Source organism: Musa acuminata, chromosome BXJ2-11, assembly GCF_036884655.1.
Source record: "Musa acuminata AAA Group cultivar baxijiao chromosome BXJ2-11, Cavendish_Baxijiao_AAA, whole genome shotgun sequence".
NCBI classification, from domain to species: Eukaryota; Viridiplantae; Streptophyta; class Magnoliopsida; order Zingiberales; family Musaceae; genus Musa; species Musa acuminata.
In genome coordinates, this window is record NC_088348.1 from 24,095,919 (window position 1) to 24,113,152 (window position 17,234).

Below are 17,234 nucleotides of genomic sequence, written 5' to 3' on the forward strand. Positions count from 1 at the left end.
ATAACCGCTCTAGCGGCAGGGGCGTCAGAATTTAAACTTCGCCTTTCCCGGCAGTCTTCAAGGCCATGTAAACCCTCCAAACCTCCCACCAAACCCCTTCCTGAACCCTTGCTTCCTCCAACCTCCCATTTTGCCCTACCTCCAGAACCCATTCTTTCCTCAGCCGAATCCTTCCCCCAACCCCCAAGCCCTTCTTGACAGGGTCAATGCCGCCGCCACTAAGGCTCGCCGGGACGAAAAGCTCATAGTGAGAAGACAAGTTCACAGTAAATTTTGCATAATCTGTGCCCTTCCTTCTATAGACGAAAAGCTGACAGTGAGAAGACTGCGGTAGAAGACAAGTTCACAGTGAGAACTCTAGAACTTATTGATTCAGAATTTAGATTTCAGATAACAAGTAAATATAGAGATGAAAGGATGACACTATTGAAATAAGGAAAAAGGATAAATAACGTATCCTTTCAGCCCCATTACCCATGAAAAATAGAGATACCTATGAAGCATGAGTGTTCCAAAATTATTTCTATATCCATCTTGGACGAAGACACTAGTAAAATACTTGACATACCAATACATGATCAAAGACCTAAAAGCATATTAGTAAACTAAGACATGTATGTATATTAACTAATATATAAGATCCTTATTTGCTAATGTTGCTGCTCAGCCTGCTCTACAAGTTAGTGTCATACTTCATCTAGGCTTTTCTTTTGTAGCACACATTTCTCTGCAGAACTCGTGCAAGCACTGTCACACACACTTCTCTGCAATTTTTTGTGTAAGTTTTTCTATGGTTAAGTCGGTCATAAGTATGTTATTTATATCGCTAAAATCATGCTTATTGTCTTATTTTTCTTGCTTATATTTCTTTATTTGGTTGAATAACAGAAGAGCATAACCATACTACTCTATAGGAAAACAAACCTGAATTGTGCAAAGGTTGTAGCCTATACTGTGGAAAAGAGGTTCTAAGATTGTTCCACAGGTTAAGCAAGAAATAAATTGTCGATGATGATACAGACATCATGAATGCATAAGGTAGGAAGAGCTTGAATGAGACACCCAGTGTATCTGGCACATCTGTGGCATGCAATCTCAGCAAATGATGCCGACTGATACAAACAAGAGGAATCCAACAAACACAAGTTTGAACAATTAATTGTAAAATGTATCTTAAAATTTTTCATTTTTAAAAACGAGGATCACAAGAAAAAAAAAGATTCAGATAAACCTACAATTCACCCAGAAGGAAAAAATATATCACAAATAGTTGGCTAGACGTATCACAAGCTAAAAAAGATAATATCATCGATAGAATTAAAAGAATTAATCTATATGATGTTTACAAAATTTCGACTGGGCACCAGCCGGTGAATACCTAACAAACTTTCTTGGTGACAAGATATCAATTGGACTTCTTTGCATTGTTCTCTTGCGCCTGAGACTTTTCACCTTTCTTCCCTTCCATGACTTGCTTTATCCCTTCATGGTACCCTTGAATAAAGCTTTTTAGTGTATCTCTGTATGTTGAGGCACGCATCATATACACACGCTGCAAAGCAGGCCTTAATGTCTCCATTCCACCTCGAGCTGCCACTGCAAGATCTTCCAATGTTGATGGTTCTCTTCTTTCAGATGTAGTCTTATCTTGATGACTTCCACCATCGTCATTTGTGACCTTTTTATAGTCATTCGGTCTAAGATCGGGACCAATATCCCGCACCCAGCTAGCAGCATAAAGTCTTGATGCTTCCTTCAAGACACACCATCACTCTCTCCATGTGAGTTTCCTTCGTTTCTTGATACGTGGGGGATCAGGCAGAGAGGAAGGAAAAGCAATTTCCTTTAGATCATAGCAAACATAATCATATAGTTTCCTACATACCACCCTCAGCTTCATCCTGATCTATCTCAACTCAATGAACCTACATCAATGCAAAAGCAAAATATTAAGCATCACATTTCTACTGCACCTATTTCATTCGTCTTGGTAGGCAAGATAACAATGTAATGAAACATAGACCAAGAAATAAGAATAAATCAACATGCAAAGTAATCTTAAAATGTTGCTACTCCCAAAAAAAAAAAAACTCCTTACTCCAAAAGGTATAGAGGACATCACTTGAAGGCCTTCCAATACCACATATTTCTTTTACGCATCTCAAAGGATTTTACAAAGTTCTGCTTATACAATCTCATGCAGACTGAACCAAGTTCTGCAACTTTTACCATTTGGACCAATAAATGTTAGCCAACTAGACGGCTTTAGTAGCATTCAGTACAAATGTCAAAATCACCATCCACAACAACAACCCACAACAGCATTCAACTGTTATCTCCCACAAAGATCGAATCTAAATCATGAGCGGCAAGTAGTTTCACCTGATGTGTGTCTATTCTTACAGAATATTTCTAAAATGTTATCTTCATATTAATATTCTTCTTAAATCTAGTAAAAATTACTAAAACCTCCAAAAGTGATTTTATTTTTCCTCCTTGGATATAAGGCTAGAAGAAGCAAGAGATTACAGTAACATATAATGCTTCATAATATGTGGTAAATAAAAAGCAAACAACAGGGCTCCTCTTCCAAAACCTAATATAAAGTTTAAGCTTAGGGGACATAATCTTTATCAACATAAGAGAAGAAAATAGTATTTTCTTATTTGAAACCTTCCATACTATGTCTTAATAAACCATAATACTGTCACATTATTGTTGTTCTTCCAATCCCTCCTCATAGTTTAATGGATAAAGTTATCTAGGATGCAAGCAATAGTTTACTATATGCAGCTGGATGAACTTAACAAGCATCTACATGATAAACGTGATTATAACAAATTCAAAGCATCTCAATCAATAATCAATAAGTCTTGTTAGAGAGGATAAATAATTATACTGAGTTGGTCAGGTAGGCGGGCGGGTGATGAACTGAGAGGACCAGTAGTTGCTGACCCAAGAGAGGCAATGGCGGGAGGAGGCGCCAGGCGATTATTTGGGCGACTAAGAGGCGAGTGTTGAACTACTTCTGATCGAGTGAGGAGGAGGATGGGTTTACTTCACTTCAGTGGTAAATTCGATGGTGAGGACGAGGGTGACGACAAGGAGGGGGCTTCTTGACCGCGCTGTTATCGAAGGCAGTGGAGAGGTAGAAATATAAGCACCATCAACTCGATATGAAGCCTAATCCTGCCCAAACGACTTTAGTGATTTGAGTTGGCTTAGTCATAATCATGAGTTTGAACTCAACCTGGGCCGAGTGGGCTCGGCCGGTCTCTCGAGCCACGATATATAGTTTAACCAATCAAGTATTACTTCGAAGTTTGAAAGCAGCCCCCACTCCTATCCCGATTGCATTGTCGTCCATCGTTCAAGGACACACAAGGTGCACGGACATCGACACTCCTCATAAGTATAGCACATGAGAAGTGGATAGACATGTTAAACGAAGTCAATTTCCAAAGGAACTAGGTAGATTGTACAGGGCAACGCACACAACTCCGTTCAAAGAGAGTGAAATTGAAGGGACTTATAACATCGGTGGTCAGTTGTATAATAGCAGAGAGCCCACCACGACATACAAATCCATCACCACTCACATGCTGACACAGTCACCCCGTCGAACCACTTGTGGCCAACAACAAATAAAAAAGACTCATGTAAAAATTCCTAGCGACCAAGGTTACCCGGTAATTAGGGTTTCTTGACGATGGTCACTTTGGCCGCTAGGGTTTTTCAATGGGGATTAACAATTAACCTAAAATTAATTAAAGAGTTTAATTAATTATCGCCTAGTTCGCCTTTTATATATGTATATATACTATATATATATGTATACATGTATGTATGTATGTGTATATATACATATACATACATATATATGTATACATGTATACATATATATACTATATATATATATATATATATGTATACATATATATGTATGTATATGTATATATATATGTATGTATATGTATATATACATATACATACATACATGCGATGTATGTTGTGAGCGGATGATCATGGACCATGTGTGGATGCTTGTGTATGTATGCATGTGGTGATTTATTAGGGCCTGCGAGCCTCCTCTCTCTCATTAAATCCAACCTATAACAAAATTGTATCTCCCTCAAATTGTACCTCCCCTCGATGAGATCAAGGTTTCTTATTTGTATAAAATATACATTTTGGGCCTGCATATCTGTAATTAAATTGTAATTGCACGACAATGTACGACAGGAGCGTGGAGTTGCCAATGGGATCGATGAGGACAAGACGAAAGATCATTGGGCATAGAGATATGCTAAGACCAAGGTTCGCAATACCGTACCGTACTGGTATTTCGACCTGGGCTCGATACCGGTACGGTATACCGAGCGGTACACCCAGGTGTACCGAGCGGTACACTCAGGTGTGCTGAGTACAGTAGCACTGCTACAGTGCACTCTGACCGGTAACAGGTGGTCCGCATACCGGCAACCAGTCGGACCGGTACGTACCGCCCGTACCGGGCGGTACAGTTCGGTACTGCAGACCCTGGCTAAGACACAAAGTTTTTCTTTTTTTTGCGATTAAGCCTTTTGGCACAGGCATGATCATGCTAATTCCTGGTCCATGATCATCTGATGTGAATATTTATATATATACAATATATATTCATTTCTGCACCTACTAGGTATATATATATACATACATATATATATATATATATACATATATATATATATATGTGTATATGTGTGTGTGTGTGTGACGTGTTATATTTAGCTGAGATCAAATCAAATCAAAAAATTCCTCTAGTAATAATATTAGGTTAGTAAATGTGAGATAATGAGATTGACCCATGTGACCTTCCATCATTAAAGGCGAAAATTATTTTTCAATATGGGCTGAGTTGGTCGAGTCCCTCGAGGCTTACCTATATTGAGTTTTAAGATTTCGCCTATCATATAGAGATTTCACCGGTGATGTGAGGACATGATACACTTGGTCGAGTCCCTAGAGGGTATATCATCGAATCACACTTATTTTGTAATGATGGTATTAACTTAACTGAGCATCATGGTTGACGAATCCCTCAAGGCCATGATGATTTGGAGACCTAACAAGACGAGAATAGCAAGGAGTTATGATTGACAATAATTCCCCACTCTTTGGGCTTAGTATGATTGGTTAAGCCCCTCGAGGTCATGCCAAGATGCCAATTAGATTCAAATCCATGTTAGAAATCTACTAAAATTTTTTATTCATATGCCAGAGGATGTTGGGTGTTTCGCGAGAAAATAACGAGAGCTTCTTAAGATAAAAGTTCATATCTTAATTTTTTAAAAATAAAAAAGTCTGCTTGTTATTAATTTTCTACTACATCTTTATTTTTCTAAAAAAATATCACTTCCAAACCCCTTACGTTGCATACTTGATGTCAACTGTCTCACTGGTTCGAACTATGTGGATTGGCTCTACAACCTCTACAATTTGAGAATTATTCTCAGTGGAAAAAATCGCATATGTCCTTGATGAGATAATGCCCGAGCTTGGGAAAAGGGCAAGTGAGGAAGAAATTGCTTGCTGCATGAAGTATGTAGATGATTCTACTCTAGCTCAATGTTGCATGTTGGCCTCTATGACTCCCGATTTATAGAGACAACATGAAAAGATAAATGCTAGATCAATCCTTCATCTTCGCAAATTGTTTGAGGAAGAGGGAATGACTCATCTATCCAAGAGTCTCTTACACGCAAGGATGGACTAAGGGGGCATCGATTCAAAACTATGTTCTTAAAATGATTGAGTGGATTAATTAGCTATGGGTCTGAGATTGATCCTAGAGGATAACTTGTGTAGCAGGGTTTGCCGTACCGAGCCGTACCGCCCGGTACGGGCGGTACGTACTGGTCCGACAGATTTTCGATACGCGGACCGACTGTTACCGGTCCGAGCACTGTAGCAGTTACTGTAGCACTGTAGCAATGCTACAGTACTCGATACACCTGGGTGTACCGCTCGATATACCATACCGTACCGGTACCGAGCCCAGGTCGAAATACCGGTACGGTACGGTATTGCGAACATTGTTGTGTAGATCTCATACTTTAGTCCCTTCTAGATTCCTTTTCACATTTCAAATGAATTTTAGCTTAGGTAATACACACCAATTCCAAGAATTGAAGAAAAAGCATATGCATTACAAAACCTACTGAAATCTCAATCTTAACAATAAGGTGTCATTGCAAATTTGCATATCTATAATGGTTATATATGGAAGAAACCCAATAGAAATTTAACCAGCGGAAGGATGTATATCTAAAACTAAATTCTAAACGAAGGAGAGGCAGACCATTTAAGTGTCTAATCAGTGCCCAATTTATACCTTGAAAGTTAATGTACGAAAATCCCAATCAACATATGTCGTCAAAGTCACCGATATTACTAAGAACATCATCACCGACGATATAATTTAGACATTTTAACTTTCGAGACTAAAGTTACAAAGAAGAAAGAGCACCAACGAATAACTTACAACTTGAGGGAATTATATAGCATCATAATAACCCAAAGCAGATTGAAGTGGGTGGCCATACACTCAAAAGTCCAAATGACTCAAGTCATTACAATTTCATAACCACTGCATTATATAGTCTGCATCATAAAAAAATATGATGCTAATAACATTTTATAGATAAATGTACATTCAAAATTATAACTCAACGAAACAGAGTATGTAAAATTGTAATGAAATGAAGACAAGTAATATAGACCACTATATCATCTGCAAAAGAGTGATCTATTTTTTTATCTCAACTCAAAAAGAAAGCTGAAAATCTCAAAGACATTTAACAAAACAAGCTTCCATATTGAAAAATCAGAATTATCTTAGTGCAGTGATTTAAAAAGCGTTTGGTGCCAAAGCCCAAAAAAGCCTGAGGTGCTAGGCGCTCACCCGAGCGAAGCAAGACGCTAAAATATAAAAATATATAATATAATTAATAAATATAATTATTTAAATAAAAATATAATCTTAAATTAAAAAAGCTTATAGAATCACAATATCACATTAACAAAAAATCTCAAAATTCAAAAGAATAACAATAATTTCGAACAAATAAAAATCAACAATAAATAAAAAAATATTGTTAATGGTAGACAGTTAACACTATACTGTTAATATACTGTTAACAGTATACTATCGAGTCAATGTGAGAAGAGGGAGTAAGAGTAACAGTGGCGACGAGTAGTGGCAGCGGGAGCGGGAGCGGAAGCGACGATAGTGGCAAGCAGCGACAGCAACGGTAGTGTCAGCGATGGCGGTAGCGGTAGCAGCGAGCAACAGTAGCGGGGGCGTAGTGTAAGAGTAAGACTGAGACTGCTGAATGCGAGAAGCAGTAGCAGTAGCGGCGTAAGAGCGAGAGCAACAATAATGGCAACGGTAGCATCGGCGACAAGCAGCGATAGCAATGACAAGCAGCGACAATGGCAACGACAGCGGATAGAGGCAGAGGCAGCGACAGCAAAGAGGAAATGTCAGCGGCAGAATCGCGAGTAGGGTTAAGGTTGAGGAAGTCGCGAGAGGGATGCTGAGAGGCTGATATCGGTGCTTTAGTTGGTTCGATTGAACCAACTAAAGCACCGAAGACCGAACCAGACATAAAACACTGGTTCGGTCGCTTGGCTTAACCCGGGCGCTCGCCCGAAGCACCCGACACTTGGGCTCGGGCGAACGCCCAAGCGGCACCTCTTTGAAGCGAGGTGCTTGGACATGAAACGAGGTGCTCAGGCCTCGCCTCACCCTTGAAACATGGCTCCACTCTTCTTGAGCAAGCCTTCCACCGTGCTTCTCTCCACTGGGGAGTCATCCACCACCAACACCCTCACCTCCGACCCTCCTCCAAACATGCTGCCTACATCCTAGATAACTTTGAATTTGTTATAATCATGTTTATTATATAGATGTTTGTTGAGTTCAAACAGTTGTACATAGTAAACTATTTCCTACATCCTAGATAAATTTATCCATTAAACTCTGAGAAGGGATTGAAATAACAATAATAAAGCAACGACATTATGGTCCATTAAGACAGTATAAGAGGTTTCAGATAAGAAAGCAATATTTTCTGATTCAGATAAACACCATTTTTCATTTTCAAAAAAGAGAATCATAGGAAAAAGAAAGATTCAAATAAGCCCACAAGTCACCAAGAGGGAAAAAAATATGACAAATAGTTGGCTAGGCCTATGACAAGCCAGGAAGATTATATCCTTGATATACTTCAAACAATTAATCTATATGATGTTAACCAAATCTTGATTAGGCATCAGTTGGTAAATACCCGACAATCTTTTCTGATTAAAAGATATCAACTAAACTTCTTTCCTGGTGAAACTCACATGGAGAGAGCGATGATATGTCTTGAAAGAAGCATCTAGACTTTATGTTGCTAGTTGGGTGCGGGATATTGGTCTCGATCTTAGACCGAATGACTATAAAAAGGTCACAAATGATGATGGTGGACTTCGTCAAGATAAGACTACATCTAAAAGAAGAGAACCATCAACATTGGGAGATCTTGCAATAGCAACTTGAGGTGGAATGGAGACATTAAGGCCTGCTATGCAGCATGTGTATACAAAGATGCACTTAAAAGCTTTATATAAGCGTACCAGGAAGGGATAAAGCAAGTCATGAAAGGGAAGGAAGGTGAAAAGTCTCAAGCGCAAGAGATCGATGCAAAGAAGTTTAATTGATATCTTTTCACCAAGAAAGTTTGTCAAGTATTCACCAGTTGGTGCCTAGTCAAAATTTTGTAAACATCATATTGATTAATTGTTTAAATTCTGTCAAGGATATTATCTTCCTAGCTTGTGACAAGTCTAGCCAACTATTTGTCATTTTTTTTCCTTTTGGGTGAATTGTGGGCTTATCTAAATCCTTCTTTTTCTTGTGATCCTCTTTTTTTAAAATTAGAAATAGTATTTATCTGCATCAGAAAATATTGTTTTCTTATCTGAAACCTCTCATACTGTCTTAATAAACCATAATACCGTTGTATTATTGTTGTTCTAATAATCCCTCCTCCGAGTTTAATGGATAAAGTTATCCAAGATGTAGGTAATAGTTTACTATATGTAGCTGGATGAACTCGACAAACATCCACACGATAAATGTGATTATAATAAATTCAAAGCATTTTGATCAATAATCAATAAGTTTTGTTAGAGAGGATAAATAATTATACTGAGTTGGTCGGGTAAGAGAGTAAGCGATGAACTGAGAGGACTTATAATTGCTGGCTCAAGAGAGGCAATGGCAGGAGGAGGCGCTAGGCGATTATTCGGACGGCTAATAGACGAGTGTTGAACTGCTTTTGATCAAGAACGACTCAAGCCTTCAGTGTTTGGCGCAAAAGTACTAAAATGGAAGAGACAAGTAGGAGGGATTTACTTTACTTCAGTGGTAAATTCGATAGTGAGGACGAGGGTGATAACAAGAAGGGGGCTTCTTAATTGCGCTTTCACCGAAGGCAACGAAGAGGTAGAAATCTGAGCATCGATCGGCTCGATATGAAACCAAATCCTAGCCAAACGAATCCGACGATTTGAGTTGGCTTAGTCAATCACGAGTTTGAACTCAACCTAGCCGAGGGAAACATATGAAAACCATTTTTTAATAGGTTCCCTTTATGAAAAAATGGTTTCCATAGGTTTCCCTTGACCTAGGTTGAGTTCAAACTCGTGATTATGACTAAGCCAACTCAAATCGTCAGATTCGTTTGGCCAGGATTAGGCTTCATATATGTGATTGTTATAATCACATTTATTGTGTGGACGTTTGTCGAGTTCATCTAATTGCATATAGTAAACTATTGCCTACATCCTAAATAACTTTATTCATTAAAAGGAGGGATTGGAAGAACAATAATAATGCAACGGTATTATGGTTCATTAAGACATCGTATGGGAGGTTTTAAATAAGAAACAACATTTTTTGATTCAGATAAGCATTATTTTTCATTTAAAAAAAAGGATCACAAGAAAAAGTAACATTTTCTGATTCAGATAAACATGTAGGAATCCCTTACAAAAGCTTACCTGTAGCTTCTTAATGGCAGAGCCATCCTTGTTAAAGTACAACTCTTTGCCATAGCTCTGATCCTAGAATTGCACCTCTTCTGCATTAGCAAGTTCTGCCTTCTGCTGCTTGTTGAACCAGAAGATATGGAAGCAAGTGAAGAGAACTTGGAGAACTTTTCAACAGAAGTCTTGTCGGCATGAAGACAAGTAGCAACACCCAAAGAGCCTATTGTGGACATGGTGCTAAAAGTAGAAGCCATTAAAATGAATGGAACATTATCACCTAGAAACAAAACAGAAAACTGTGAAGGCATACTGTCACAATGACATCACCTACAAAGAAGCTACATAAAAAGAAAACTCTAGATAATCCACAGATTGTTCCAATCTATGAATATGTAGGCAGACATAAACAACTCCTAAATCTTAAAGAAAATGTTGTATTACAAAGTGCAATCAGCAAGGTGAAAACTAAGATCAGCAGATTCAAGCATTGTTGTATCAAGAGTAATTTAATTAGGCTTTTTCTCAGTTAAAGAGAGTTTCAAGTTCACATAACCAATATAATCGTTTCAAAGCCATCTAACAATGACCTTATCAGGTGACAATAACTTAAGCTAAAGACACTAACAAACCACATGAGATTTCCAGATTCAGGACAGTTTTGACATTTTACATCTAGATTTTGTTCTGAGGACCTGTCCAACAGGTAAGTTCAAATGTTTTGCAAGAAATACTTTGCATAGCTATAACAAGCAACTTTCACCAAGATAAAATAATGGGACCTGCTACACTAAGAGTTTCAACATATGCAGATCCAAAGAATTGAGGCACTTCAACAATCAACACAAAAGATAAAATGAAAAAGAAAAAGCTTGAATAGAAAAAAGAATTAATATTGTGATTCATGTGACAGATAAAATTCTTTATCATGCACATGAATTTTAATCAACCTTGGCACCGTATGCTCTAAATCACGGTATTTCGGTACTATTTCCGAAGAGAAGTACCTTAGTCGATGACTCATACCCACACACAAAACGTTCATTCTTTTTGCACGCAACTAACTACACTCAATTGTTCCACCATGGTCGCGACACCTCCACCAAACCTAGGTGAAAGTCCTTGCTTTCTCTATCTTCTCTTTCACTTACAATTACGCAGTGAATAAACTCGCAACAGATCTTCGACAAGAAACAGAAACATGATCAAATAAAGATGAATCTTTGCACTTAGACAATCACCAAAAATAACAAAATGCGCAGGTCCATCCACACCATGCTTCACTCATAACAACGAAAACCCTCTTCGCACCGCATGCACGAACGCTCTCGCACAGCTACGAGAACCGCCAAAACCTCACATTTTACCCAAGGACATGCAAAAACACTCATTTACCCAAGGAAATCGAAGCTAGACCTAGAAAGCATCACCACCATACCACTTATTTGAGGAAAGGAGAACGGAGAAGAGAAAATAGAGAATGACACCGACCTACGTCCGCGAGAGGATTTAGGAGGAGAGATAGGAGATAACCGCGCTAATTTGCGATGGCGAGATGATCATGGTGGCAGGGGGTAGGATTTGGGGCGTGGATAAGGCTTTGCTTTTGCATAGAGCAAACTGCAGAGGGTGAAGAGGAATAGATGAGGTTTTATTTGAAGGTTTCGCGAAGGGCCGATCTGGACCGTCGGAACACGGTTCCCCTCCGATTCCCCCCTTAGCGCTAATGGAACTCTCTTGAAGTATGGGAAAGGATCTCTATGTCAACGCACGAATCTTTACTCGTACCCACCAGTCATTAAGAGTCAACCTTTTCATCGCCATCGTATTGATTCAACTTCAACTCCCAAACACCGTAATTTATTGCCCAAGTTCGGGTTTGACCAGAGACACGTCTTCTAGTTGTAAATATGATATATTTCGATGATGTATTTTGTTTTCTCATGATTTTATTTGAGTTTACGATATATATATATATATATATATATATAGTAAAAATAAGATACTAATATGAGATCTTATGATAAATTATCAAAATTAATTTAATCAAAATTATATATTTTATAAAATATTATTTTTTAATCAAATATGAAAGTTAATCTTTAACAAATGAAAAAAAGAATCATTTTTTAACTACTCAGATCTATATTCATTTTTTAACTACTCAGATCATTTTTTAGCAAGGATAGCTCTACGACTCAAATATTCACAGTCATCTTCTCCTCTTTTGCCCGCTCTGACTAGGCTCGCAATGCAACGTTGGCTCATGAGAACTGGCTGATCAGCACCCCTGCGTCCCGTAAGGGGTCGACGACTGTCGTCATGTAATGATAATGCTGTGAGAAATCAAAGTCAATCAGAGGAAACGAAGGAAACAACCAGAAGCACCCGAGCAAGCACTCTCACCAGGACTTCATGGCGGAAGCAAAGATCCGCCAACCCCTCCGTCGAGCAACGATACACTAGCCTAGCCAATGCCAGGCTCAGCAACCCTCAACAATAGGAGGCTACCGCTCTAGCCTCCTCCCAAAGCCACTGGTCTTTGGTGAGCCCCTCCCAGCGAGGCTTTAGCGAAACACTAGGAGACGTGGACCAGCCCCAGGAAGCAGAGGCAACGAATGGGCGGGCAGCAGACTCCAGATTGACACAAGCCTCCCTGGATGAAAGGGAGGGAGGGATCACCGAAAGGCCTTCAGGGGCAGCTTCCTCCTAGAGACTTAGAGGCTCGGCCGCAGCCTCGTCTCGTGAAAGCATCGCCACTCGTTGACCCAGAGATGGGTCCGATGAGTCAAGTCCCGAGGAGGGCCCTCTTCGGTAGGCAGCTCCATGCTTGGAGCCATGATCCCAAACGTTGCAACATCAACAACCAGAAAGGAGGACGGCGCCGGCCTAGCAACAATTTCTTCCGGAGGCTCAGGGGCCAGATCAGACAAGGGCCTCAAGAAAGCCCTAACCACAGGATCGCGATCCCATACAACCGCGGGATCAAGATCCCTAGCAGAAGACGCTAGAGAAAGTGGAATTTTAACCAAAGGATTCGGCTTTGCTCTAGGAGGACCCCCGGAGGCTTTGATGGAGGGGTCGTGGGGGGAACCTCGAGCCCATGCTGGCTGCTTGCCCGCTGACATCCCCTCGCCGAGTCCAGAGGTAGGAGTCAAAAGGCACGGTCTCTTCATCACCCGGAGGTCCACCCTTGCTCGGAGAATACCATGTTAATGTCGGAAGCACATCGAAAAGATGCAGCGGTGGAAGAACAAAAGGAATAGCCATACCATATGAAGCCGGTGAAGAGGCGACCTCCATCAAACAACCTCCTATCGCTCTATGGCCCCTGAGGCAAAAAGCCCTCGTATTTTCTCCAGACTCTTGGCCTCCACCACATATAGGGAGGGCAGTGCATTATCAACGATATGCGCCCCCCACGCTACAAGGAAGCCCCAGTCGCCATCACCATCGACAACGAAGTATTGACCCCTCCACCCCTTTGCACAAGAGCTCGCCCCGCTGATTATGAATCCCGCACTATGAGACAGGTAGTAGCTACTCGATCCTCGGCTCAACCGAAAGCACGAGCAGAACAGCTCGCAAAACAACGCCATCCCCGTGCGGTCACAGGCCCCGAGGAAAGCCCTCACGAAACGATAAGAGTTGGGCGCCATTTGAGACCGCGAAATCCACCAATACCCCAAGCAGGCAACCACCATGGGAGAAAGGGGGAGACGCGAGGCCGCCTCTAAAGCATCCAAGGAGAGGCAAAACCCCCGGCAGAATTGATGGACCTGGGCACAGCGAGGATAATCTCTGGTGGGACCTGGAAGCGGTCCTATAGCTCCTCCAGTTGCCAGGAGGTTACCATAGAACCGCAATCGTGGGTCTCCTCCAATTGTCAAGAGGTTACCACGAAACCGCAATCATGGGTCTCCCCGAAGTCCTGAGAGATCGAAGGAGCATTGAAGGGTTGGCTCCCCGAAGAGGAGCTCACGTCGACCACGTTCCGCAAGGAAGTGGCTGACTTCTTCGCCCCCCGCCGACACTTGGAGGTCCGACGAAAGGCAATAGGAAGGAGGTCATCAGAAGAAGGCATCCCCATGGGAGAGGTCACCGTCTAGTTTGAGGAAGAAGACATCCTGGGAGTAGACTAGATGGAACAGCCGAGCAATGGAGAAAATTGAGACAAAAAGTACCAGAAGGACCCAAGAACATCCCAAGCGCCAGATGGGAGAAACCAAATCGAAGACAGAGTCCGCTAAGCTCTGCAGCCAAAGCTTATAAAAACAGACGCGGACTCACGAATCGACGCGACTATTCAAACATTATGCCCACAGAACTGGCCTCTCAACGGGCAACGACGCAGCATTCTCATCATGAGGACGAAGATGCCACATCAAAAAGAGTCAGGGCACGCCAGCAGCTGCCACAGATTTAACTTCCCGCATGAAGATGAAGCTTCCCGTATACAGATGCCTTGCCAACTCGACTCAGCCAATCCTTGCCGACTAAGCCTCGGCCAGTCCCGGCCGACTAAGTCTCGACCAGTCTCGACCAATCCTAGCTGACTAAGCCTCGACCAATCCTTGCTAACTAAGTCTCGATCAGCCCTCGCCAACTAAGCCTCAACCAGTCCTTGTCGACTAAGTCTCAGTCAATCCTCGCCGACTGTGACCAGTCCTCACCGACTGAGCCTCAACCAGTCCTCGCTGACTAAGCCTAGACTAGCTCTTGCCGACTAAGCCTTGGCCAATCCATGCCGACTAAGTCTCGACCAGCCCTCGTCGACTAAGCCTCGACTAATTCTTGCCAACCAAGTTTCGACAAGCACTCGCCGACTAAGTTTCGGCCAGCCCTTGCGACTAAGTTTCGACCAACCCTTGCCGACTAAATTTCAACCAGCCCTTGTCGACTACGCCTCGGCCAGTCCATCGACTCAACACGATCAAGCAAACCTCATAGCAGGTCCCTTCTTCCGCTTCAAACACGAGCAAGCCAAACCCCACGACAGGTGCATTCTTCCGCTTCCACTTGATCGAACAAACCTTATGGCAGGTGCATTCTCCCGCTTCCACGCGGTTGAATAGACCTCACGGCAGGTGCATTCTCCTGCTTCAATGTGGTCGAGCCGAACTTCCCAACAGGACCATTCATTTGCTTCAACGCGATCGAACCCAACTCCCCAACAAATACATTATCCCGCTCAAGAGCAATCAAACCAATCCTACATCAAACGATCCACCGCCCCAAATCAAAACAAGCAGACACCCCAACGAAGGGACACCATCCGCCTTGCAAATAGTTGATCACAAAAAAACCACGCCCCAGCTAGCCTTCGCCAACCCTGTATCAGCCATCCCTACCGAGCACACCTTGCCCGGCCCACCTGACCATGCCTCAGCCAATCCTTGCCGAAGACCAAACTTGCGACGAGGTAATCCACCCAGTCGATGGGACTGAGGACCCGACCCACAGAAGCCCCAACTTGTGCCCCACGATTCTCCTGTGGCATAACTCCTTTAGGGGGGAGAGAATGATATAGCATATTTCAACCACGGCATGAAGACTTAGCATGATGTCCCTAAGCCAACGTGTCGGGCAGAGCCTACTCAACATCATGAGCCCGAGGCTAGTCAGTCGTTTGATGCCATCCCTTTGCACCCACTTCGCTCCAGGCTATATGGGGTGACGCGACCATGTATCGGGCCACACAAAAGGCAGGAAGCAGCACCGAACGAGACTACATTGAGTAGACCAGACGACGCTTGCACCCCACATATGGGCCAACCACCCGCGACGTCAACGGGTATTAAATACCCGCGTACGATGACGACCAAGGATCATTAAGGCTACTACAATCGCACGTAGGAACAAGTATAAAAGCTACCCTCAGGAACAATGCTGGGGAAGGACCTGGCACACACGCACGTTCCAAATCTCCCTCTCCAACTCTTGCTAGCTTAAGCATCGAAGGGATCGGGTCGAGAAGTCCCTTTCCGACACCGACCTGTATGCAGGAACCCGATGAACGACAAAAGGAGTGATCTTCAACCTGCAACCCGACGAACCTGGGTCACGGCCTTTCGATCGACTTCAAGTCAATACGCTCCAGCTCAGAGATCATGCTGGTGATCTTGCGCACTCGGGACGAGCCATGCCATGCTGACACCTCAGCTACGGCATAAAGGTGCAAAACACCCTGCATTAGTACGTATGAAGATGGATTGAGATGCATCTCTAAAACATGTGTGGCTTTCACTTTCACGTGAAAGCGATAGAGTGAAGGGATGAGATCATGAGTGAATGATGAAACATTAACCACAAACAAACTGCTCGATACGAATCAAATGCACTATCAAAGACTTTGATGATTAGGGATTCAGATGAATAGGAAGACAGATTTCTAACTAAGCGTGAAAGTTGCGAACCTCATGGATTTCATCCATACGGCAGCAACCACCAAATTTTCCATACGATCGAAACAAGACGATCCAGGAATCAATATTTAGCACTTCATACCATGTTTGTGCTTCGATCTCAGAGAAGCACAGATAAGTTGAGCAGTAACAAATCTAATTAGAAAGCGAGATATAATCGCCAAACAGATCCATGAGACCCGATCTATCTAAAAGAGAATAAAGAATGGACACATGGAGAAGAGATATAAAAACATCCTTTCTTGGTCAGAGAGATATAATCCACTCTAACCCCAAAGAAAGCAGAGGACATGAGATGGAACGAGGGATCGTTTACCGTGGTACTTACCGAAGTAAGCCGACATCGTTGTTCGATCGGAGGATGAAGACGACGAAAGAACAATAACAAAGGGGACGAGGACGGACAGGGAATGAGGAGAACGGCGGCCGTAAATATGCTACGAAGAGGGCGGGGAAGATTCGAGAATGGCAACGGCGACCCTCTCGACCACGTGGGCTTTGGAGGCCCAACATCGGGAGGCTCGCTGTGGGCGCCCATTCGAGTGCCCGCAAATCACGTGACACGATATATAAGAAAATTTTGCCGCATTGATGAGCGAGGTCGTAACATTACTGTTATCCAATTAATTGCGCACCGGATGTGGATGGAGGCAACGTGATGGCGTCACCATGGACAACAGGGGTCATGCATTCGATGCTGACCTACATCGCATGAAGGTAATAATAGATGATAAA

General features: G+C 42.3%; 1 protein-coding gene across 2 annotated transcripts; it reads right to left on the reverse strand.

Annotated features, from left to right (window-relative positions):
• Positions 1 to 1,291: 1,291 nt before the first annotated feature.
• Positions 1,292 to 17,018, reverse strand: LOC103971386 (uncharacterized). Of its 2 annotated transcripts, XM_065131652.1 has the most exons (4): positions 16,828 to 17,013; positions 10,090 to 10,354; positions 6,524 to 6,642; positions 1,292 to 1,925 (listed from the first exon to the last, which is right to left on the reverse strand). In XM_065131652.1, the coding sequence occupies exons 1-3, from the start codon at positions 16,841 to 16,843 to the stop codon at positions 6,612 to 6,614; spliced, it is 312 nt and encodes a 103-aa protein (XP_064987724.1). In that variant the 5' UTR covers positions 16,844 to 17,013; the 3' UTR covers positions 1,292 to 1,925; positions 6,524 to 6,611. The 2 variants fall into 2 exon arrangements, with proteins under 2 accessions (XP_064987724.1, XP_018675622.2); XM_018820077.2 differs by lacking the exon at positions 6,524 to 6,642 and having other exon boundaries at positions 10,090 to 10,314; positions 16,828 to 17,018.
• Positions 17,019 to 17,234: the final 216 nt, after the last annotated feature.